General features: G+C 41.9%; 1 protein-coding gene across 4 annotated transcripts; it reads right to left on the bottom strand.

Annotated features, from left to right (window-relative positions):
- Positions 1 to 37: 37 nt before the first annotated feature.
- On the bottom strand, positions 38 to 25,034 carry vil1 (villin 1). 4 transcript variants are annotated; one of them, XM_014164281.2, is made up of 20 exons: positions 24,743 to 25,034; positions 11,461 to 11,569; positions 11,236 to 11,310; positions 10,951 to 11,147; positions 10,055 to 10,163; positions 8,203 to 8,313; positions 7,267 to 7,475; positions 6,994 to 7,072; positions 6,118 to 6,216; positions 5,453 to 5,606; positions 4,892 to 4,992; positions 4,624 to 4,761; positions 4,279 to 4,437; positions 3,984 to 4,163; positions 3,411 to 3,556; positions 3,093 to 3,237; positions 1,924 to 2,112; positions 1,662 to 1,730; positions 1,202 to 1,354; positions 38 to 1,059 (listed from the first exon to the last, which is right to left on the bottom strand). In XM_014164281.2, exons 2-20 carry the CDS (start codon positions 11,539 to 11,541, stop codon positions 946 to 948), a joined length of 2,508 nt encoding a protein of 835 aa, XP_014019756.2. In that variant the 5' UTR covers positions 11,542 to 11,569; positions 24,743 to 25,034; the 3' UTR covers positions 38 to 945. The 4 variants fall into 4 exon arrangements, with proteins under 4 accessions (XP_014019756.2, XP_014019755.2, XP_014019757.2 ...); XM_014164280.2 differs by lacking the exon at positions 24,743 to 25,034 and adding an exon at positions 19,482 to 19,668; XM_014164282.2 differs by lacking the exon at positions 24,743 to 25,034 and adding an exon at positions 16,808 to 16,934.
- Between the last annotated feature and the right edge of the window lie 205 nt (positions 25,035 to 25,239).

Raw genomic sequence — 25,239 nt, 5'->3', positions numbered from 1 at the left:
GTCATTATGATTTGCTGAAGGTACTGAAAACACAAACTGGGGAATATGGTCTTTATTGACTGTCATTGTAGCATTGCAAATGAAGGGTCTTCATAGAGATATATTCATCTGCTTATCCAACATAGCAAAAACAAAATACCCCAATAGATATCTCCATTTGACAGTCATAATTTCATTGATACGTTATACCTCAACATTTATATTATGAAACACAAAGTACCTACTAATAAACTAAGCCCTTGTGGTCCTCTGAAGATTGCAAATATACATTTGCAGATATGTTTTCAATATTAAGGCTAATTGTGGACATAAAGTATAGAACCAATATCATATTCTACTTATTTGTAAATGCCTGACAGGCACGTTACATATCCAGATATAATTCTGTGACACAAGTAGCAATTCAGGGGGGAAAGTGCTGCAAATATGCTATGCTATGCTAAATCTCCAATAATAAAACGTGTAGAATCCTTTCTATCAACTACTAATGTCATCTTCATAACTCGATTGCCTACATTATAACAACATTTCAGAAGCAAGAAAAAAAATCATAGATTATTTGCAAGACATTAACCTAAAGGCACTTCAATCTGTTGTTTACAGTTATTTGAGAACTACCCACTCATGCACACATTCTCTTGGTTAAGAGTAGAAGTGCAAGGCTAGATGACAAAACACGAGAGGCCTAATTTTGAAAGCATGAAAAAGTGTCAACCATGTCTGAAATACTCCATATACTTTTGTTTTAGTACTTTTGTTTTAATGTCCACGCTGGAGTAATATTTCTGCAGGTCTAAGATGCACAAATAACAGTGCAGATTCAAGATGCAGAATTTAGAACTCTTGCATTTCTAACTCGTTTTGAAATAGAGTTTGAGGAGATTTGACAACAGTGCAGTTATTTTACGCTGTCAAAATGAGACCCAAGGTGTAGATATACTCCTTCTAGAACAGACCCTTCTCTTTCTTCAAATTCTGCTGCTTCCAGTTGGGCATGGAGTAGAACTCTACCCTGGACACACCCAGGATCAGAGCAAAGTCATCATTGGAAAGATGCTCCTGGAAAAGATAAAGGTATGGTATAGTTATAGTACATGTTAAAATAGATGAGTGAGAACAATAAGCATGCATTTAGCTGACAGCTACTCTGAAATACAGACTTGAAGAGAGAACAATCATGTAGTTCACGGGTGTAGCTTACCTCTTTCTTGGTGGGGTCAACCCCTTCGGGCAGGTCCTCTGTCTGGCAGTTCAACAGCTTGTCTGCAGGGAAGGTGGCCTGAACGGTAGGTTGCAACAGTGGTATTCCAGTGTTCTTGGAGTTATTCTGAGTGGAATTGGATGTGGTTCTCTCCTGTAGCCACAAACAGACAGAGACCATTCCTTTAACCGTTGCAGAAAATCATATCTGACTGGTTTCTGTGACAATGCCATCATTTTTCCTAAATGGCTAGGCTAGGTTAAAACACCAGGTCAACTGGTGGCTAGACCTTCGGCGACTTTGTTGGTGGACATTGTTTTCCGTGAGTCAGATTAACACTAACACTTAAATACATTTCCCGTTGCATACTGTAGATGCACTGCATTTGTAAATAATGCTTACACGAGAACGGTTTCGTAAATCAGATTATGTTAGTGCACTTGAGAGAGAGTAGACTCACCACAGTGATCTGGATGATGTCAGTGGCATCCCCAAGCTCAGCCTTCAATTCTTGGTAGGTCTTCCCTCCCTGTGGACATAATAATCAGCTTGTTTAAATCAATATTTTGTGCCCCGAGTAAACACATTTTGGTAACACTTGAAACCAACAGGTGTAATGCATTATGATGCAGTTCTAACGCATTGTTAGACTTGTTATAAGCACATAACCCTGCTACAATGTGTATTATTATCTCATAATTACTCATATTCTTGCTACATACACTCCACATGTGTGGGTCCCAGGCGTGGAACCAGCCAGTGAAGGTGGGAGGCTCAAAGCCCTGTTTGATCATCACGATGGGGGTGTCTACATCCCGACCCCCTGGGTGGGACTTCAGGTATTCTTGTGCCGTGGGGACCACATTGTCCTTCTCTATTTGATTGGCTCCCTTGCCCATCCACAGGAACACCTGAGTAAGAAGAGGTCAAGGGTTTGTAAGGAAGGATGTCCTCTCAGGACCGCTTGTGTTTTTCAAGAACCAAACCTCCAGACCGTAGATTGATAGTGGCCACCAAAGAACAGTACAGTAGTAGCCTGGAAAAACAGACTGTAACAATGGGGAAACATGGTAAATCAGTTTGGATTCCAGGCACAACCGATTGGCAAGTTGTACAGCAAATTGAGAAATCATGTGACTAAACTGAATAAAAATAGTAAAACTATACTATGAAACAAATATAAATGATGTAAAGAGTGATAGTAAAAATGCTTTGGAGCACCTTAAATGAAATTTTGGGCAGAAAGGCAAACTCAGCTCCATCATTCATTGAATCAGATGGCTCATTCATCACAAAACCCACTGATATTGCCAACTACTTTAAAATGTTTTTTTTTCATTGGCAAGATTAGCAAACTTAGGCATGACATGCCAGCAACAAGTGCTGATTCTACACATTCAAGTATAACTGAACAAATTATGAAAGACAAGCATTGTAATTTTGAATTCTATTAAGTGAGTGTGGAAGAGGTGATATATATATTTTTTGTCTATCAACAATGACAAGCCACTGGGATCTGACAACTTGGATAGAAAATTACTGAGGATGATAGCGGACAATATTGTCACTCCTTATGGAACATCGAGTACTGTGAAGTGACACACACACGTACAGACACACGGCATAGGCACACAAACGCTAGCACACTCACTCTACACACACGTTCATTGCAATATTGTTGTATGGTGGTATTATACATTTTGTATTGTAGATATGTAGTGGTGTAATGTTATATGATGTACTGTTTTATCTTTTATTTAATTGGTGATGTAAGTGTCTTAATGAAAGAGTGGAAGAGTACCTTGGAAGAGTATCTTGGAAGAGTACCTTGGCAGCAGCTAATGGAGATCCCTAATAAATACAAATAAAGGCTAAAAAGACAGGCCCTCACCATGTCCCATATGTCCAGCAACATGATGTCATCTTCGTCTAGGTCGTCCTGGTTGAAGTTGGTGATCTCCGTGGCCAGGAAGCGGCCCGTCTGATTGGAGCACTCGAAGAGACGTGGGGTGATGTTGCTGTGCTCATCCTGAAGCCTTGGCAGAGACCACAGACGGACCAGGAAGAAGGCATCAAAAAAGGGATGTTATTTTCAGTTGTAAACAATGTTTTTCTGAGTTCATTAATAAAAGAAGTTAAAACCCGCTAACTGAATTCAGATGAACAGAGCCCTTAGGTAACTATAAAACCAAGGGATCATTTGTAGTACCTCTTGCTGTTGGCATACTGGGACTTGCCTCCCAGATTGACCCAGAAGTGAGCCGGCTCCTGGCCCTCTGCAATGACCTGTTTTTCCCTCCTGGAGATTATGTCTGCCAGGGATTTGCCCATCTCTCGCTCATCGCCACTGCAGCCCTGCAAGGGATGAGAGTCATACCTGTTGCATAACTAGGTAAAGTACTGCCCTTGAACTCAGAGACATCAGGCACCCATTATTTTAGAGGGGGCACGAAGTATGTGCAATTTTCCTTTATTACATTTAGTAATTTCTTGCTTATCTAATAAAAAAAACATTCCTTGTACTTTTTGGCTGGTCCAATCATTGTGCCCCTCCACCCAAATACCGCTGACAGATCTTTTTATAGATAATTATGGTAACATTTGGGTTTAAAAATAAAGTTTCGTAATTAGCATCAGAATTTTTCAAAAACTGGGCAAATCTGAGGGGGCACGTGCCATTGGGCATGACGCCACTGTTTGTACTCTCATCATCAATGCTTAGCTGGAGACCTGTTACTCTGCTTAACCTGGATTACAAGGTTATGGCGTTTTTGCTGCTTACCTTTCCGTACCACAGATAGCAGCAAGTGTCAGTGCTGAGCACAAAGACGTCGTTGGAGTTGAGGGACGAAGAGCGTGCTGGCACTTCAATGGCGCGGGTGTTGAACTCGTTGGTGCCATGGACGTGGAAGAGACGAACTGCCGGCTGGACATGTTTAGAGTTGACTCTGGAGCTCCCCTCCTGCAAACCATGATTACAATCGAATGATTACATACAATCATTAAGACGATAGATTTGAAACATTCCAAGAATTTCCTTGAAAACTCACTGACAAAGGAACACACGGAGGGCTTACCTCATAGACCACCATCTTGCCCTTGAATATGGCCATGAGGTGGAGTGGTTCTTTCCCCATGGGCACTCGGACCTGAACTGGCTCCCCGTTGTACTGCCTGTCGATGTTCACGGCTTGGAAAGCAGAGGCAGCTAGCTCTCCCGTGGTCGCATGACGACCCTATATTGCACACATCAAACACATCCTAGTTATCTATCTGCATAGGTTGCAGAAAGCAAGCCAGAGACTAAGTCATGAAATTAAGCTCTTCTCATATCAAAATGTTCTGGTATTAACAAAGCTTGATTGCCAAGCAGAAAATGAGCTATGTCATACAGGGAATGGTGGCTAGCAGGTTGTTCTGACCTGCCACATGTATAGCATGTAGTGACTCCTGTGGCTGACTTCATATTTGTAGAGGATGAGATAGCAGTCGCCTCCATAGAAGTGGCCCAACCACTTCCTGTCCACAGGCACCAGCTCACTGTCCTCTAACCTCCACACCTGGTTGGAGGAAAATAGGACATGTTGGTGTCCATTGGATGTATAGTTTAAAGCGGAGGATTAGGAATGATTATTGTGTCAAAGCTAGTTATAACAGGATGTGATAGAAGAATTCTTGTTACCAACCAACCTCTGCTTCGCCTGTTCCGTCGTCCACCATTTTCTGCTGGGCAGCCAGGTCAGGTCTTGCATGCATGGAAGTTGCATCAAACTTGATCTGCTCAACCTTGGCTGCATTGTCAAGAAAACACATTCACAGATACGAGAGACACCGTTTTTTTTTTAACCAGTGAATACTGAGTGCTTAGTTTCATTAGTCAAGTTGAGAAATACAGTTGAAGTCAGAAGTTTACATACACTTAGGTTGGAGTCATTAAAACTCGTTTTTCAACCACTACACAAATTTCATGTTAACAAACTATAGTTTTGGCAAGTCGGTTAGGACATCTACTTTGTGCATAACACAAGTCATTTTTCCAACAATTGTTTACAGACAGATTATTTCACTTATAATTCACTGTATCACAATTCCAGTGGGTCAGAAGTTTACATACACTAAGTTGACTGTGCCTTTAAACAGCTTGGAAAATTCCAGAAAATTCTGTCATGGCTTTAGAAGATTCTGATAGGCTAATTGACATCATTTGAGTTTTACTGTGCATTTAGTGTATATCCAGTGTGACTTGCTCACCAATTTTCCCTGTGCTGCTTGTGGTTCCCATCCCCACAGTCTGACCCTTCACGGTCCACTTCTGGAACAGCTGCTTGAATACGGCAGACTCAGCACCATCATTCACCGTCTCAATGTAGGTGGAGCTAGGGTAGCCCTTCGCCTTCTTGTATGCCTAGAATTCCAAGATTTGAGATTTTGAAGATCACTATTTTGTTGATGAAAATGTATCAACCCCTAAAATCATTGCATTCATTATAATCCACATAATAATTCACATTTCTTGTTGCTGCAGGATTATTTTCCAAACTGGCTCAAATTAAAATCGCACATCTTTAGGGATCACATGGAATGTAATTCCTGTGCTTTGTTTATTTTTTCTTTTGCTAGGGATGTACCAAAGTATTCATACATTAGAATGATATAGATATATGGGTGTCAGAGAGAGTGGGTAACTCATTGAGTGGACCTTTGATCCAGGACCAGAATAAGTGTCTCAGGTGTTCAGCTGGTTTTCAGGTTTAACTTGTTTGGATATTTGTTATATGGGATGTACAAACCGAGGGTGTCTGATATTTTCGAACCCCCTATAACAGTCAGTATGAATTCCCCTAAAAAGCCTATAGGGGACAGCAAAGGGGTATCAAAACCATTGTGAAAGTAAAATGTGTCGAGGTGCGGCTCACTTCTGCTTTATCCAAAGACTCAGACCGTTCTGTCTTGGAAGCCTTCTTTCCTTTCCAGATAAAGATCCGTGTACCACCTTGATCCAACAGAAAGCAGTCCTGTGAAATTAGTAGATTTAGATTAGATGTCTCATGTATGAAATTACATTTATTTATACCTCTAATGACCAGTAAATAGGTTTACTGTTTGCCTGAGTGTCAGTACTGCATTATTCACTTCTGTACATAGGGACAATTATTATGTGGCATACCGAGAATGTCGGTAACAATCCCAACAGATTAATTTTCACTGCGCTAAAAATGAGAACCAATTACTATGAGAACCAGTTACTGTAATCCTCAATTTTCATGTGAGCCTCATTTCTCATGGTTTTAAATCACATCAGTGTTGGCTTTTAACTGAAATACTTAGACACAGACAGACAGTGGATTTATTTTCTGTGTACCCCTTGTAATCTAGATTTATTAGTATTAGAAGTTTGGCTAATTTTGACTGTTCAGACCACATGCCAGCGCTCAAGGGGAAGCATGTTTGTCTCTGTTCGGTGTCACAGGGCAGAAATAGCCTCTCTTTCAGTTCTCATTAAAACATCACAGAACTAGTGTCAAACTTACACATACTTATCTCTCTCGGCTTACACATCTCGCAGAAGGATCTTTATCATATCCTTATCATCTTCTCATTCTTGTATGAAACCTGATCATTTTATTATGCTTAAGCTCAGTCAATATAATTTAATAGCACACGCCCAAATACTGTACTTTGAATTCTGGATAAAAGTTTGCTTGAGTAGACAAGTGGCGACAAAGTGCACTTTAAACCCCTTCTCCTTTAACATGCCCCCTCCCCTTTCCCTGATTGACAAGGAGACTGACGTCGTGATTCAACAGGTCCTGAGTCAGAGGCTTCACTGCCACTTCCTGCACCACAAGGTTCCCCTGGGCATCTGAGATACTGCACAGAACAAACAAAATGTTACACATCATTTTTTAACAATAATTCTGTAAGAAAAATGGCTAGTTCTCACTAGCTAGTTCACATCTGCTACAGTACATGTCAATGACAGGTCATAAGAGCTTATCATGTCTATGACAGGTCATAAGGAGGTTATAGATATCCCTGAGGTCATGTCAGTGGTCAGCACTCACTGGAAGAGCTTCACGCTGGACTTCAGCTTCTGGTCGACTATGTCGTCAGGTGCGATGCAGTCCCTGATGTCCCGTCTTGTCTCTCCTAGGTGCTGTTTCATCAGCTTCATGGCCTCCTCTGAAGACTTCTCGTCGTCCCCTTCCACCACGCTCACCTGTGCCCGTCCCCCTCTCTCCCTGTCACGGATGTCTTTGGCTAGATTCATTCCCTGCAGAGGAAAGCAAACGTGACAATATCCACCAATCATACCACCACCAGGGTACTAGGGCGCTCTGTAATGCTAGTTTTTAGCTGATGCTTTTATCCAAAGCACCCTGAGTGCAAGGGCAGTACTTTACAATAAAACCCACTACGCTCTACCTTATTGAGCCATTGGAACCACACTCCTTTCTTAGTTGTATGTTTCCATGCTGGAAGGGTTAGGTTTAGAGGCAGAGGTCTTCCTACATAGGGGCCTTGTTTGAATACTTAAAAAATGCACCTGTCCTCACTTCTCTTCCATATGGTTATCACTGACCTGACATGCCTGGAGGTGTGAAAGCAATGTGGTTGAACCCCTGCTTTCACATATCTCTCATTCATGATGCACCAAAGTAAAAACAAAGTACCACCGCTCCACAGTTTCACTTCATTAAAACTTTGGGTGGTAAAATGGGGTGGCAGGTAGCCTAGTGGTTAGAGCGTTGGGCCAGTAACCGAAAGGTTGTCGTTCTGCACCTGAACAAGGCAGTTAACCCTACTGTTTCTAGGCCGTCATTGTAAATAAGAATTTGTTCTTAACTGACTTGCCTGGTTAAATAAAAAAAATCTCCAAGCACAGACAGGAACTAAACTCTGACGAGATCTGTCCACTTTGCTCGCAGTGTTTAGACAACGAAAATGTCACCTGTAAAGTTCTGTTATCTCTATGGCTGCGGTCTAAAATGTCTCCTTACCTTGAGTTTTTCCATGCGGTTGCTCTTGGGTCCGTTCCACTGGATGATGAGGTTGCCCAGGTCCAGCAGGAACACATCCCCCTTGTTGAAGCTGCTCCAGCTCATGTCCACCTGTTCTCAAGGATGGATTGATGATGATGGTAAGGGGGATTGATGGGGATGGAAAGGGTGGTGGATAGGGATGGAAAGGGGGATTGATGATGATGGAAAGGGGAATTGATGATGATTGATAGGGATGGAAAGGGGATTGATGATGATGGAAAGGGGGATTGATGATGATGGAAAGGGGAATTGATGATGATTGATAGGGATGGAAAGGGGATTGATGATGATGGAAAGGGGGATTGATGATGATGGAAAGGGGAATTGATGATGATTGATAGGGATGGAAAGGGGATGGATGATGATGGAAAGGGGATTGATGATGATGGAAAGTGGGATTGATAGGGATGGAAAGGGGATTGATGATGATGGAAAGGGGGATTGATAGGTATGGAAAGGGGATTGATGATGATGGAAAGGGGGATTGATAGGGATGGAAAGGGGGATTGATGATGATGGAAAGGGGTATTGATGATGATGGAAAGGGGGGTGGATGGGGATGGAAAAGACACAGATGAATTCCATAATAATGTTGATTAAAAAATCTAATAAAAAATGAATATAAATACTGTAAGTAGGGAAATTGTTGGCTCACTGGGAATTGGATATCCAACTAGTCAGTGACAACTGTGTGGAATTTGGAGTTTGTGACAGTGACTATGTGAGATTAGTACAGTATTACAGACACTATGTCCTGGGATTTCCAAAGATATTTTATGTAGAACGCCTTATCTTCTAACGACTCTTGTGTCGCACGTAAGCGTCGTAGAATATTCGTGGGAGTCTCAGCTTTTAATAGATAGATTTGAATAGTTTGTATCTCCAATCATTTGGACTCCACAGATGTTTCTGTAAAAAGACCCGGCACCGTGCCCCTTTGGAATACTCCCTTGTTTCACAAACACCACTCTAGCACAGCCCCCGTTAATCACACAGAATGGTTGGTATCTGTGGATGCAGATGAACTAGACTAATCCAATGGTACAACCCAGAAGTCTGTAGCTAAATTTTTTTTTAAAGGGGGTTAGAAGTCTAAAACGCACCAGCATTATGGGGTAATCGTTGGGTTAACAATATCCTCTTTATTCTACTCAGCTTTCACAATTAGTATGTCTGAGTTGAACGTTAAAGGAAGACTCAGCGATATGACATAGATGCAGAAAGTAAACAGCATAGTGGGTCAATTTCCGCAAACAACTAAGAGGCTCAACTTCTCTGCTGTTTTTGTCCCGTGGCTACCACGTTGTACATAGCTGTGCACAACGTGAAGCGAACCGTGTGCATGCACAGATACTGTGTGTGACCGTGTCAGCGCAAAGTGTTGCATCTTGCTCATCTCAATATCTCCGGTGCTGCTTGTCGAAATGTCATTTGGCTGAGTCAACTTTTAACCTTGGACTTTTTGTAATGGATAAGGCACATCAGGTGTAATTTCTTGATAGGCTTTCTTGTGATTATGTCAGTGAGGAGCTACACGGTAGCCAGTGGCTCAACAAATGTGACTAATAATTGATGCACTTGAACTTAAGTTCAATCCGCTGTACAATAAGTGTTTTGCGTTTGTTCTGAGGCAGAAAAGGAAGTGACATGCACAGGCTGAGCTGTTTCTAGTCAAGTGAAATTGAAGAAGAAAATATAGTAACTGAAGTAGACATCCTAGTCAGGGGCAGAGCAGAGGCTGTGAAGGCAGGAACAGAGGCTGTGAAGGCTGTATATTCCACAAGGGTCACGTTGGCTTGAGCTTTCTCACCTCTCCAGCCACCACATGCTTTTTTCCCTTGACATGGAGCAGGCGACGGATGTTGTAGGTGTTGGTCTCCACCTGCTTCATCCCAGACGCCACGCCGCCCTTCTTGTAGCTGCAGAAAAACATGCGCAAGAAATGTTGTCAGATGACAGCCACGAATGATGGTCTGAAACCATTTCTGTTGTTATTTGGCAATTACCAGGATTGTATTTGTTAGCGCAAATTTCAGCAAAAGGTTTTGAAACAAAAAGGTGTTTTTCTTATTGCACATCTTCAGGTAGATCCCTTCCTGTTTCAGCCTGTTTGTCTCTACTCATTTCCTAGTGAATACACCTCTGATGCTCTGAAAACCATTACATGTTAGGTACGTCACCACAAGGGGAAATGGCCTTTTGCTGTAGAGAGTGGGAGGTGATATAATTTCACTATGATTTACAGTACAAAACCGATGGTGGATACAGAAATACCAGTAGCTACCTTTTTTCTCAAGATTCTGGTTCCTCCTATTGTCACCTCCTGTACATCAACAAGGTGTTTCTCTTGCCACTGTCTTTCATGGCACCATAATCATTCCAAATATCTTGGTTTGAGGCTTTTTGGTATTGTGTGCATTGACAGTGCCACTAAACTGTGTGTGGGTAGATGGTTTTTATGGGTGTTAAACATTTTTTTATGGGTGTTTGGGTGTGTTACTTTGAGGTTAAGCCAAAATGGTGGCTTATTTGAGTGATGAGTTGGAGGAACTCAAGTTGTTTGTCTCTAGTGTAAATAGTGACGTTGCATTGGATAAATGTGAGCTGCTGCTAATTTGTCTGTGTTCAATGGGAATCATTGTATCAGAGTTGTTCCTTTTCTTTCCATACAGTAGGCAGGTGTAGGGTGTGGACTACGTAGCTCACATGATGCCCTGTTTGAAGTATCCGCGGAAGGTGTCGCTCTCATAGCCCTGCGCCTCGCGGTGCTGCACAGCCACACCCCCCAGGTGCTCGTCCATCAGGGTGGTGTAGATGGCCGCCGCCCCCTGCTCGTCGTTGGAGGTGTCCTTTCCGAGCCAAAAGTGGACGTCGTAGGTGAACGAGCTGTTCATCTTCTTGGTCTACGAGATCAGACAGAAACATGATGTTACTGGGATGTCACTGTATGTATTTTTTGGGGTGCATCATGACGTTACATTGATTACTTACGTATAGAACGATATAGCTGTCTCCTTCATAGAACTGTCCATATGCTTTAGAAGGGAAGGGCACCATCTCCATGGCCTGACCAATTGGAAAATTGGAACCAGTTCAATTTCCCCGCATTTAATTTCATTGTGTGAAAAAGTTTGATAATGAACCTAAATTGTTATTTACATGTTCTGCATATTCATTATGTAGTGATGACAAAGGAAATATGTGCTGTTCTCTCACCTCTATCCTCCATATCTGCAGCCCTGGCGTGGTTTTATTGAGGACTTTTGCAACTTGGGTTTTGACCTCGATCTGTGGCATGGTGCCAGATTCAGCTTGGAGAAGATACCTAGAGGGAGGGGGGGGAAGGTGTGAGTGAGGTAGTGGTCGTTCACTATTTATTAACGAAGCTAACCTATTCATATTCTGTTGTTGACATGTTCAATAGTATTCCAGACAATTATTCAAAGGGCTTGAAATACCGAAAAACATAATCAAAACAGACACAAACTCTATAAACTGTACTGTTGCCTAGTGTTATCTTGCTCTGCTACCTCACATGACTGGCTAAGGGGAGGAGTTGATCCATAAGTCAATGAGTTGATCATTGGCAGAGTCAATGATGTGACAGGGGTGAAAGTAGATTCAATGTATTCCTTGTACTGGATATCCTTTGTGTGCACACACTTGTGTGTGGGCCTAATCAGAGCCCCACCTGTTTTGAGCCCCACATTTTGTTGCAAAATAAATAAATAAATGTCTTTTTGGGGGGGGGCTTGCCTGTTTTTCACGTTATTTTGGCATTAATACATATCTCATATTAGTTTGCAAACAATGTATAAAAAAAGTATATATATATATATATAATTCAGTTAATAAAGCTGCATACACATGGTCTCTTTTTTGTTTTTTGAGTAAGGCAGCTTCAAAATGCAGGTGTTTCAGCCTAGCTCAGTGCTTTCTGTGGTGATGGGGCAAGCCAGCAGAAAATAGGAGCATTGCGCCTTGATTGGCTCAGTTTTCTGTCACTCATGGGGACAGTACGTCATCGCCAAGTTTAAGTCCTTAGTAAGGATAGACATCCAAAATTTCAGCCCTTTGGGTTGATCACGTCAACATCTTACCATAGAGTTATATTACAAGTGCCCTTCCAATAAGGCTCAAGGTCATTGGCCACAGATAAAATGACGTCAAATCACGTTATATGTACAGTAGCTTTGATTGGACTGATCACGTCAACATCTTACTTTCAAAGTCTTAGCTAGCAGTCATCATCATGAATCAAGTCGACAATCTACAGGCAAATCCTTTTTAATCCTTGTCATATGAAGATAAATAATGAAGAGAAATTATGGATAAAATGTATCGGTGCTCATCGGTCATTGAACATAAACATTACACAACAAGTTGGAAATCGCAAATTCAACAATGAGTCATTTGGAGGGAATCAGTGGCTAACTGCAAGCATTGCAAAGCAACCACTAATGTTAGCCTGCTATTCAATGGTGTGGCTGTGTGTTTTTTTTCTCCGAGTTCCCACGATAAATCCAGAGTATGCCAGACTAATGACAAAGTTTGATGACAAAATTTGCCCACAAAGGACCGCCGCGACACCTTCACAAGGTGAGTCCAAAAATGTCTTGTATGCTGCTGCATAAATTATGTAATATGCAAGGGAGATATGTATACTGTAGCTAAGAAAGTTATACTAAGTGTATGTTATGTAATACGCTGTTAGTAGCCCATGTGCCTCAACCTAATAATTTGGTATACTTTCACCAACGCGGTATTGTCAACACATTTTTCGTTGCCGTGTGCTTGTTTGCCAACCTTTTATTTGTACAGCTTTGACAGTGCTACTGATAGTAGTGGTGGTGCTTGGCTTGCATGTGCAAATTCAGCACACACAACATTCTATAATAGAATTGTGTTATTTGACGTGTCAAATTAAAAGATTATTTAACTCGTCAAATAGTGTTATCTTTCTTGACACGTAAAGACCCAAACGGAGTTCAATGTGCCTCACCCAAATAATTTGGTCTATTTTCACCTCTTAATTTCACCTAATGTTCTAACTTGGTGGTGCACATGTACTGTAGCCTATAACCTGTTTTAGAGAAATGTAATCATTGAATGTTGTAAGAGCTTTCATTGTCTGTTTATATGCCCCCTTTATTTATCCTACGGGTCTGACTTGTTGTACAGGGAGTACACTGTAAGAACTGCCCATGTTCTGAATTCTGTCGCTGTACATTTCAAAAGTGCTGAACAAATAGTTATATTGACTACGTTCGTCGTTGCTCACTCATTAATGTCTTAATCGGAATTACGGATTGCCTCTTATCCGCTTGTCGTCCCCATATCCCCTTATGGACAGCTTTATGTAGGCCCTAACAGCTTGTGGGCATCGTTTGTCACTGTTATAGTGCAATTAATGTATTGTTTAGTGTTGTGTATCATAGAATTCCATATAGAATCCCTATTGATTCAATAGGATCTCTGTGGGCCAAGCTGTAAAGATTTCTCATTTAACTATTAAAATGTATTACCTTTTACTGCGGCATAAACACAACCAGTCTTGATGTTGTCATCTGATTGTCAAACAATCACTTCAAAGAGCTCCTTTACTAGGCCAACCGCACATGTTCATCCACTCGCAACATATTTCCAGACTCCAAACAGTGGTGAATGGAAAAAGACATCTGTTACACAAAACACCAAAAAGTGTAACAGCATTTGGCAATTGTCATTAAGCCAGAATTTATACAGTACGTCTACTGCTGTCTGCTGCTGTCGGCCACTCGTCTCTCCCTGCCTTGGCAAAGTGTGAGTGTTCTCGTCGAACCACATCGCATTTTGGAGCATAGGCTATACTACCCGTTTTCAAGTCCATTCGCTCATTTTTCATGCGGTAATGATACATAATAATGTAATAGCCTACAGTTTTCTTGCCATTTTGCTTGAATTATTTTGTTTTAATCATGTTTTACCGGTATGCCGTACCCCCACTATTTATTTTGCCGGCACGCCGTACCGGACCGTACTGCCTTACTTTCACTCCTGGATGTGACCTCAGTAGAGTATTTCCTATCTCAGGTCACAGAATGGTAACGGGAGTATACTGCTCAAGAGTGTCTAAGTCTGTGCTCATTGTACTACATAAAATGAACAACATATTTTGAAGCCACCTTTGCAGGAGGAGCGTAAACAGCTGCCACAAAGCAGGAAGTGAAAGTCTCAGTACCTCCCAATTGTTACCACAGTCTTGAACACAGCAGTCTCCAATTTTCTGAGTGTCAAAACATATGGTGCCTTACTACAGTGTCTACAGTTATACTGCTATATTGGTATATATTGACAGATAGCTGAATGTCAACTTTTGCATCATGGTCTCATGCCTTACTTGTAATGAGGACCTGCCAGAATTATAAATATATATGTGTCTATTGTGTGCTTCATTTCGTGGTCCATTCCATTGTACAGCGTGCTGTAAATACAGGGATTGACACATTTATGGTTTGTCATTTAGTTGGTACATTTGGCTGCTGAGGCGAAGCCAAGTTTTAACGATAATGCTAATATAATTTCTCGATCAATCTAAGGGAGAGGTAGAGAAGGCATTAAACCTTTAGGACTGATTTCTAGGACACAGAGTAGGCTACTCTTATTCAAATGTCCACTGTGGAAAGGCTTTAATTGAATATCAAGTAGCGATAGGAATATCAAGTAGCGATAGGAACAAAACATCCACTTAACAGAACTATTTGTCCCGATTAATAGAATCTTCATTTAGAGAATGAGAGGGCCAGCTGGAACAGCATACTGTGTGGCTGGCTGACTGGCTGGCAGGCTGGCTAGTTGGATGGCTGTTGATAGACCATGGAAGCCCAGTTCAGTTTATGAGCAGTGGACCATAAAGTAATATTGTGCTGTGTTTGCACTCTGTCTGTTTCTTGTAACCACAGACTCGTCTCCATATGGCTTCTAAACCAAACAGCAGCCATCGCTGAAACAGACTAGCAGGCCTATTACATTGTGTCCTTTGTAGCCTGAGTGTTTGTCAATCAAATGACCCACCCCAACACCCTGGGTAGATTCAATAATAAATATAAGACTCATAACTACAAAGACCCATGATAGGCTATTCACAGCTTCATCAACTCATTACTGTATAGTTGCTCCATGCTGGTTTCAAATCAAATCAAACGTTATTTGTCACATGCGCCGAATACAAGTCTAGACCTTACAGTGAATTGCTTACTTATAAGCCCTTAACCAACAGTGCAGTTCAAGAAGAGTTAAGAAACATTTTACCAAATAAACTAAAGTCAAAAATGATAAAAAGTAACACGATAAAATAACAATAACGAGGCTATATACAGGGGGTAACGGTACCGAGTCAATGTGCGGGGGTACAGGTTAATCGAGGTAATTTGTACATGTAGGTTTGTGTGTGTATATTGTTTAAATGTGTATCACTGCTTAACCTTAACCTTCACTGCTTATCTTTCCTTTCTGTTCCATGCAGTGTATGCATGTCCTCAAAAACACTCTTTCTGATTTGCACATCCCAGCCAAATTCATGATATTGAAAACTATTTGATTTTCGTTGCTATAAGTTGTCGAATGGAATAAAACCAAGTGAGTTATTGTTCACAAAATGTTCATTTCAAATTGACGATAAGTAAGACTGTTGCGCTCATAATGAGCCTTTCTACTTTCTACTTTCTGCTTATCATAAAACAATAACTTTGAGTCAACTTATCAGCACCATTTTTCCTCCCATAACTGCTGTTCAGAGGTCTGTTGAGTAATACAATAATGATTCATCACAACGACACTTATCTTGCTTGTGTCATGATTGGATAATAGGGCGATTCCATGCCAGCGGGAGCGGAAAATATTTTTAGTATCTCAGATTGTACTGGCAATTCTCACATAGGAACATCAATGGGAGGAAGGATGTTTAACATGGTGTTTAAATATGTATCACATGCAATTTCTTAGAAAATCATGATGAAATTGGCCTTTTTTAGACCTACACATGCCTCCTGTAAAACCCTATGATCTGTGAACCGTACATGATACAGAAAACATATTGGTGTAATTATCCTCCTTATATTGTTCTCTCAAATATGGAGTATGTCTAGATTCTGTAAAACAAATTTCACATTCATTTATTCAAACTTAAAAATATGAATAATAATATACTACTCTTTTTGATTTTGCTTATTTTTAGACATATTGTTACTAACAATATACACATTTTCAGACTGGGCTCAATATGTCATTCAAATAAATGTTTCTTCTATAATCGATATGAATACATTTGCAGGCAAAAAATGTCACGACTTTAGCTGATAGCTATATATCTGATACATGTTGAGCCAATTTTCCCTAGCTAACCTCCAAAGGTTCCACAATGACCAAGACATAATTTCTCCTTAAATGTCCACATCAATACAGAGCTCATTCCACATAAACACCCATTTGCTCATTCCGCATAAACTCCCATTTGCTACATCACTTATTTGCGAAAACACACAGAAACTGTTTGTTAGCTTGGTACGTTGTACAAATGACTCACCGGATGTGGAGGGATCAGGAGTGGAGTGGAGAGGAGAGGGTGAGATGTGTCACTACCTGCACATCTCACCAACCCGTTTACAGCACCTGAACTTTGTCTTCTCTCTCTCTCTCTAACATCTCTCTCTCTAACGCACACACACATGCACGCACACACACACACACACACACACACACACACACACACACACACACACACACACACACACACACACAGACACACACACACACACACTTTTGATTGTCGATTACTTTAGTGACCATATATGGCAAGCAGAGGTAATATGCATACAGGTGTGTGTGCCTTCTCTTATCTAGTTACGAGCGACCTTGTTCCTAGATCCCACAATGTGTACCATGTAAAAAGACCCATGAGCACTAACATGTGAAGTTTATAAGAGCATATCAACTTTGGTGTAAAATGAAGGCTAAGAGTCTATAATTTTGAGTAATTAAGGTATATACATTTTTCAACCATTTTCCATCCTGAAAATTAGGAATAAGCAAATGCTTAGATTTCTGGTCAAATATGGAAAAGTGGTCTTACAATACATCTAGCATAAAAAGTCTTAAAAGGTATTAGAAATACACTACATGACCAAAAGTATGTGGACACCTGCTCGTCGAGCATCTCATTCCAAAATCATGGGCATTAATATGGAGTTGGTCCGCCCCTTTGCTGCTATAACAGCCTCCACTATTCTGGGAAGGCTCTCCACTAGATGTTGGAACATTGCTGTGGAGACTTGCTTCCATTCAGCCACAAGAGCATTAGTGAGGTTGGGCGCTGATGTTGGGCAATTAGGCCTGGCTTGCAGTCAGCGTTACAATTCATCCCAAAGGGGTTTGATGGGGTTGAGGTCAGGGCTCTGCGCAGGCCAGTCAAGTTCTTCCACACCGATCTTGACAAACCATTTCTGTATGGACCTCGCTTTGTGCATGGTGGCATTGTCATGCTGAAACAGGAAAGAGCCTTCCCCAAACTGTTGCCACAAAGTTGGAAGCGCAGAATCGTTTAGAATGTCATTGTATGCTGTAGCGTTAAGATTTCCCTTCACTGGAACTACAAGCCCAGACCATTATTCCTCCTCCACCAAACTTTACAGTTGGCATGATGCATTGGAGCAGGTAGCATTCTCCTGGCATCCGCCAAACCCAGATTAATCCTTCAGACTGCCAGATGGTGAAGCGTGATTCATCACTCCAGAGAACGCGTTTCCACTGCTCCAGAGTCCAATGGTGGCGAGCTTCACACCACTCCAGCTGACGCTTGGCATTGCGCATGGGGATTTTAGGCTTGTTTGCGGCTGCTCGGCCATGGAAAAACATTTCATGAAGCTCCTGCTGAACCATTCTTGTGCTGACGTTGCTTCCAGGGGCAGTTTGGAACTCGGTAGTGAGTGTTTCAGCACTCAGAGGTCCCATTCTGTGAGCTTGTGTGGCCTACCACTTCGCAGCTGAGCTGTTGTCGTTCCTAGACATTTCCACTTCACAATAACAGCACTTACAGTTGACCGGGGCAGCTCTAGCAGGGCATAAATTTAACGAACTGACTTGTTGGAAAGGTGGCATCTTATGACGGTGGAATGTTGAAAGTCAATGACTTCTTCAGTAAGGCCATTCTACTGCCAATGTTCGTCTATGGAGATTGCATGGCTTTGTGCTCGATTTTATACACCTGTTACCAACGGGTGTGGCTGAAATAGCCGAAACCACTGATTTCGATGGGTGTCCGCATACTTTTGTATACATAGTGTACATCAAAACACAATAATGTTGTAGTAAAACCCTTGCCAACTAATATCAACATTTATATTTAGTTTTGCAGAAATGATTTGCCTTCTGTAAGTATAAGAAATATTGCCTTGCGTCAAGCCAATGTTTAGAGATGGGGGTGCCAAGACATTTTTTTTTATCCCCGTGCTACTGACGACTATTTTTGTCCGCTCATACAGGTGTAATAAAGGCCCATATACATCATTTTTTGTTGTTGTTGATATTTGTAAAATTGTGTTTTGTCATTTTTTAATTCTGATTTATCAGGGGGAGCTGTAGCTACCTCAGCACCACTACTTCCCACCGCTATGAATTCTCACATAGGAACATCATTGGGAGGAAACATCACACATTTTGTTTTGAATATCATGACGAAATTGGCAATTGTAGGCCTTTTTTTAGACCTATACATGACTCCTGTCAACCCGTACAGACAACAACTTAATGTCATTATACTCCTTATAGTGTTCTCTCAAATATGGAGTGTGTCTAGATTCTGTAATGCAAATTTCACATTCATTAAATTAAGGAGTATAATGACATTTAAAATATTAATATCTCAAAACTACCCTTTTTGATTTGGCTAATTTTAGACATATTGTTGTAACAATATACTGTTCAAACAAATCCCATTTCCATTCAAATAAATGTTTCTCCTATAACCAATAGCAATACATTTGCAGGCAGACATGTTTACTACTTTAGCTGATATCTACATCTGATAGATCCATTTTCCCTGGCTAACCTCCCATGGTTCCACAGCGACCAAGACATAATGTGTCCTTAATTGTCCACATCAATAGAGCTCATGCCGCATAAATGCCCATTTTCTACATGACGTCTTTGCGAAAACACACAGAAACCGACTGTTAGCTTGTTACTTTGTACAAAGGACTCACCTGATGTGGAGGGAACAGGAGTGGAGAGGAGAGGGTGAGATGTGTCAGGATCTAGCAGGCAGCAGCAGACTACCTGTACATGTCACCACGCGATTTACAGCACCTGAACTTTGTGCTCTCTCTCCCTCCCTCTCTCCCTCCATCCATTTATGGGAAGAGAGAGGTGATATGCATACAGGTGTGTGCCTTCTCTTATCTAGTGACGAGCGACCTTGTTCCTAGACCCCACAGTGTTTATGGGCATTTCCATGTAAAAAGCTTATAGGAGCATATCAAATAGGAACACAAAAACCTTACCAAAAAAACACATATCTTTAAGATATTTTAAATTTCTCTCCCTCATTTTACTGATAACAATTTGGTTTATAATTTATTAATGGATTAAAACATTTAATGAGTAGAAGTCAGTACAATACAGAACAGTACAGAACAGAACACTAAAGTAAAGTTTAGTACAGTACAGTCAGGTAAGAACACTGACCCCTCTCATCGAAGCCACGAAGTTCAAGGCTGACCGTGGTACTGCAGGTGTTCTTTGCAGAAAACAGGATTCCCCGTTATAGTGAATTGGAAAATGTCAATCTTTGTGTAAAAAATACATGTATATTTAGAAGACAATCACGGAACCAATAATTGCTTCTATTACAGCAGATGTATGTCCTTGAACGGATTATTTTAAAATCGCACACAGAAGAAGGATAGTTTAGCTGCTATAGGCAGCCTGCAGTACTCTGGTCGGCCTTCAACTTGAGATATTCAATGAGAAGGGGCAGCACTGAGCTAGCCGGCAAGGTCACTTCTTGAAGTAGCTCTAAATGTTGCATGTTATGTATCCATGAAACACCACCTTAACTGACATCCTTGGCTTCAAATGCTCTATTGAGTCTTCACATAGGAATGAAGGATGTCACGTGATCGATGGCTTCGTCCATTCATAAACAGTCATTGAGTACCTTAGAGCACACTAGAGTACAGTATAATTGACTGTATTGTACTGTACTCCACTCTACTGTGCTGTACTGGGATGTCCAAACTTGTGAAACATAGTCTATGATTGGTAGAGATTTGGTCTGGTCTGGACCAACCAAATGTTGTGTTGTTTGGGGGCAGAGCTCATTAGAATAATAGCCAGTGTGTAGAATCATACCCAAACATGCAAAGGAGGATATTAAAGTTTTCTACCTTTGTGTACCTACTCAGGATACATAACCATGAAGAGAATTATGCATTTCTGTATAGTACAATTCGGGGACCCATGATGTCAGTCTGTACCGGATGTTAAACCACTTTTCTTACTGTACTTCAATTAGAAAAATTGTCATATCATAGCTGCCACCCCATTCTTAATTCAAAGTAGACATAACAGAGTTTAAAAAAAAATTTGTCACAAAAACTGAAGGAGATTTTACCTACATTCTGTTACCATGATTTACTCCTGCATAGTTCTTCGAGTAAATGTGTTTTTGTAAAATTTTCAGTGGATATTGTTAAAAGTAGTCCTTGGGAAATAGAGTTGGTTTGTTTAACTTTGCAATCAATGTTTTTTGTTTGGCGTACTTTTAAAGTGAAAAACTGGAGTCTCATTGTCATTCTGTTTCTGTGGAATTGTCCTTAGTCAATAGATGTGTTATTGTGTTTGGCCTCCTCATGTTCACTTGTGGTACTTCCTTTCCCTCCTGCCCTTGTTGTGTGTTTGGAGAATATACATTTAGCCTAACACTTCATTTTATGGTACAGACAATTACCAGGTATTTACAGTGCACTCGGAAAGTATTAAGACCCCTTGAGTTTTTTTCACATTTTGTTACGTTACAGCCTTATTCTAAAATTGATTAAATTGTTTTTCCCCATTATCAATCTACACACAATACCCCATAATGACAAAGCAAAAACAGGGTTGTAGAAATGTTAGCAAATTTATTCATAATAAAAAACTAAAATATCACATTTACATAAGTATTCAGATCCTTTACTTAGTACTTTGTTGAAGCACCTTTGGCAGCAATTAAAGCCTCGAGTCTTCTTGGGTATGACGCTACATCCTTGGCACACGTGTATTTGGGGAGTTTCTCCCATTATTCTCTGCAGATCCTCTCCAGCTCTGTCAGGTTGGATGGGGAGAGTCCCTGCACAGCTATTTTCAGGTCTCTCCAGAGATGTTCGATCGGGTTCAAGTCCGGGTCTGGCTGGGCCACTCAAGGACATTCAGAGACTTGTCCCGAAGCCACTCCTGCGTTGTCTTGGCTGTGTGCTTAGGGTCGTTGTCCTGTTGGAAGTTGAACCATCACCCCAGTCTGAGGCCCTGAGCACTCTGGAACAGGTTTTCATAAAGGATCCCTCTGTACTTTGCTCCGTTCTTCTTTCCCTTGATCCAGACTAGTCTCCCTGCCTCTGAAAAACATCCTCACGGCATGATGCTGCCACCACCATGCTTCACCGTAGGGATGGTGCCAGGTTTCCTCCAGATGTGACTCTTTGCATTCAGGCCAAAGAGTTCAATCTCGGTTTCATCAGACCAGAAAATCGTGAATCTAGCCTTTCCAAATCATGTCCAATCAATTTAATTTACCACGGGGGGAACTCCAATCAAGCTGTAGAAACATCTCAAGGGTGATCAATGGAAACAGGATGCACCTGAGCTCAATTTCAAATCTCATAGCAAAGGGTCTGAATAATTATGTAAATAAGGTATTTCTGTTTAAAAAAATTGAAAAACCTGTTTTGCTTTGTCATTATGGGGTATTGTGTGTAGATTGATGAGGATTTTTATTTATTTAATGCATTTTAGAACAAGGCTGTAATTCAACAAAATGTGGAAAAGTCAAGGGGTCTGAATACTTTCCGAATGCACTGTATATGGAAATGATTGTTAACTGCACGGTAAGGTCTTGTGTTGAATTCTTTGAAGAAAGTACTTGATGTGCATATTTTTAGAACACAATTGCATGGTGAATACCACGTAGAGCTAGATGTATTGTGTTTGAGTGGGCTTTGGTCATCAATTACTTTCAAACTGAACCTGATGCATCAGTGAAGTTTCTATTCTGTAACAATGAAGTTGCATGGTGGTTTAGTTTTTTTGTCAGTAGGGGTTGTTTCTATGTAGTAGGGGTCTGTCTGTGGATTTAGGCAGTAAAGGGAAACAAAATACAGATGATCCTGTATGTGCTATTTTTCCTCTTTTGGTAACTTGTATTATTACATTTACATTTACATTTAAGTCATTTAGCAGACGCTCTTATCCAGAGCGACTTACAAAATGGTGCATTCACCTTATGATATCCAGTGGAACAACCACTTTACAATAGTGCATCTAAATCTTTTAAGGGGGGGGTTAGAAGGATTACTTTATCCTATCCTAGGTATTCCTTAAAGAGGTGGGGTTTCAGGTGTCTCCGGAAGGTGGTGATTGACTCCGCTGTCCTGGCGTCGTGAGGGAGCTTGTTCCACCATTGGGGTGCCAGAGCAGCGAACAGTTTTGACTGGGCTGAGCGGGAACTGTGCTTCCTCAGAGGTAGGGGGGCCAGCAGGCCAGTGGTGGATGAACGCAGTGCCCTTGTTTGGGTGTAGGGCCTGATCAGAGCCTGAAGGTATGGAGGTGCCGTTCCCTTCACAGCTCCGTAGGCAATCACCATGGTCTTGTAGCGGATGCGAGCTTCAACTGGAAGCCAGTGGAGAGAGCGGAGGAGCGGGGTGACGTGAGAGAACTTGGGAAGGTTGAACACCAGACGGGCTGCGGCGTTCTGGATGAGTTGTAGGGGTTTAATGGCACAGGCAGGGAGCCCAGCCAACAGCGAGTTGCAGTAATCCAGACGGGAGATGACAAGTGCCTGGATTAGGACCTGCGCCGCTTCCTGTGTGAGGCAGGGTCGTACTCTGCGAATGTTGTAGAGCATGAACCTACAGGATCGGGTCACCGCCTTGATGTTAGTGGAGAACGACAGGGTGTTGTCCAGGATCACGCCAAGGTTCTTAGCACTCTGGGAGGAGGACACAAGGGAGTTGTCAACCGTGATGGCGAGATCATGGAACGGGCAGTCCTTCCCCGGGAGGAAGAGCAGCTCCGTCTTGCCTTGTCTTTCTTATTATGGTTGTCTATAGGTTGTAGTATGTGTTCTCTTTCCTCTGTTGGTTTTATATTGGTTTTCTGTAGGTTGTAGTTGTACTTGTGCCACATTGTACTGGTTTAACCTCAGCCAGAGCTCTCTGGATAATAGTCTGGTGATTAAAAGCGCCCTGATTTTCAGATTAAGGGAATTCTACCAACACTCAAGCCAAAATCTTGGAATGCACAAATGATTAACTCTCGCAGTTCCTCACAGCTTTGAAATGACCTGTAATTGCACGTGCGCACACACACACACACACACACAAAGTTTGAACTACAGCTGAACCAGATATCGAATGCAGGCCATTACTGAAGCCTTCTCTTTATCATGGAGGCCCCTTCCCCGAGCCACCCACTCTCTTCTCTAATGTCCTGCCTCCTCGTTCACTGGCCTCTTTGTCTATCCAACTGTCCAGAGGATCGGACCACTATGGCCTCACTTGGTGATATTTGGACCACCATGTCAAATGACGAATGGGTGGGCTCTTCAGAGTGCTTCACCAAGCTAAACGGACCATTCAAATTTGGCGAACGCTAAGTGGGAGATGTGTTGGTACAGTAGGGAAATGTTTGTTCCACTAATGGGTCAGACTTTTGTTCCCTTGAAGTCATGCAGCAACTCAACATAGGAGCCCCTGAGAAACCTTGCTGGTTAGAGAGGAGAGACGGCATGGGAAAATTCAGAGCAAGGCAGGTTACCAAAAGACCTCTATGGACAAACAGTAGACACAACGCATAAACAATGCAAGCAGGGCCATACGTACGATGCGCATCCCCTCAGCTTTATAATGACCTGGAATTGCGTACACGTCACACACACCCACGCAGTAGGCTCATACAGATACACAACATAGAAACAATGCAAGCAGGGCCACATAAAACAGTGCACACATGCACACAGGCTTCCAGAAACAGACACACTTATACAGTCATGCAAACGCACACACAACACACGTACACCTGCTCACTCCTGACAACTCTGAAACCATTGTCAGCCCTAAGGAAGTGTTTTACACCAGCTCTCGCTCAGCTGGCTCACTAAACAACCCTCTCACGAAATCAAAGCCTGTTCACACCTGCGCCATGCACCACAACCACCTACAAACACAAGAAAACAAACAACGAACATTCACCCTTCAAAAAAAAAACCTACCTCAGTCAGGTGAAGGACGTGCGTCTCCTTGACAGAGTCAGTGCATCAGGGTCTCTCACACTCTCTCTCACTCTTCCACCTGCTGCTTCTGCCGGTGAACTTCAGCCCCTTCTGCACAGCTCCTCCAACTCATTAACCAGCCCCTTGGTGTTGCGGTGGTGGTGGTGCCTGGAAGTGCTTGGAAGGAGATAAAGAGAGCCTGCACCTCAGAGCTGCTTCCCTCATTGACTGGCTGCCACTGGTTGCTGCATGGGCTGGCGGACTCTCAACTCCCCTTCCCAAGGCTTATGTAAGCCTGAGGTGTTGGGCGAATGGTTAGTTCAGCTCCATGGCTCTCCCTTTGTGAAAGTGCTCTGGACTGTTGCAGGCCCTCAAAGGAGGGGCTAAGACCCAACCTCAACACTCGTGAGTAGGAGATCCAGCTCCCACACCTTTCTCCCTAGTTCCCTTTCCCATTCCCCCCCGTCGTCGTCTCTTGCACAAGGCGCCAATGAGCT

This window comes from Salmo salar, chromosome ssa21 (assembly GCF_905237065.1).
Source record: "Salmo salar chromosome ssa21, Ssal_v3.1, whole genome shotgun sequence".
Taxonomy (NCBI): Eukaryota; Metazoa; Chordata; class Actinopteri; order Salmoniformes; family Salmonidae; genus Salmo; species Salmo salar.
Note: the sequence above shows the minus strand (reverse complement) of the source record. Positions and strands in the feature narration are given on the sequence as shown.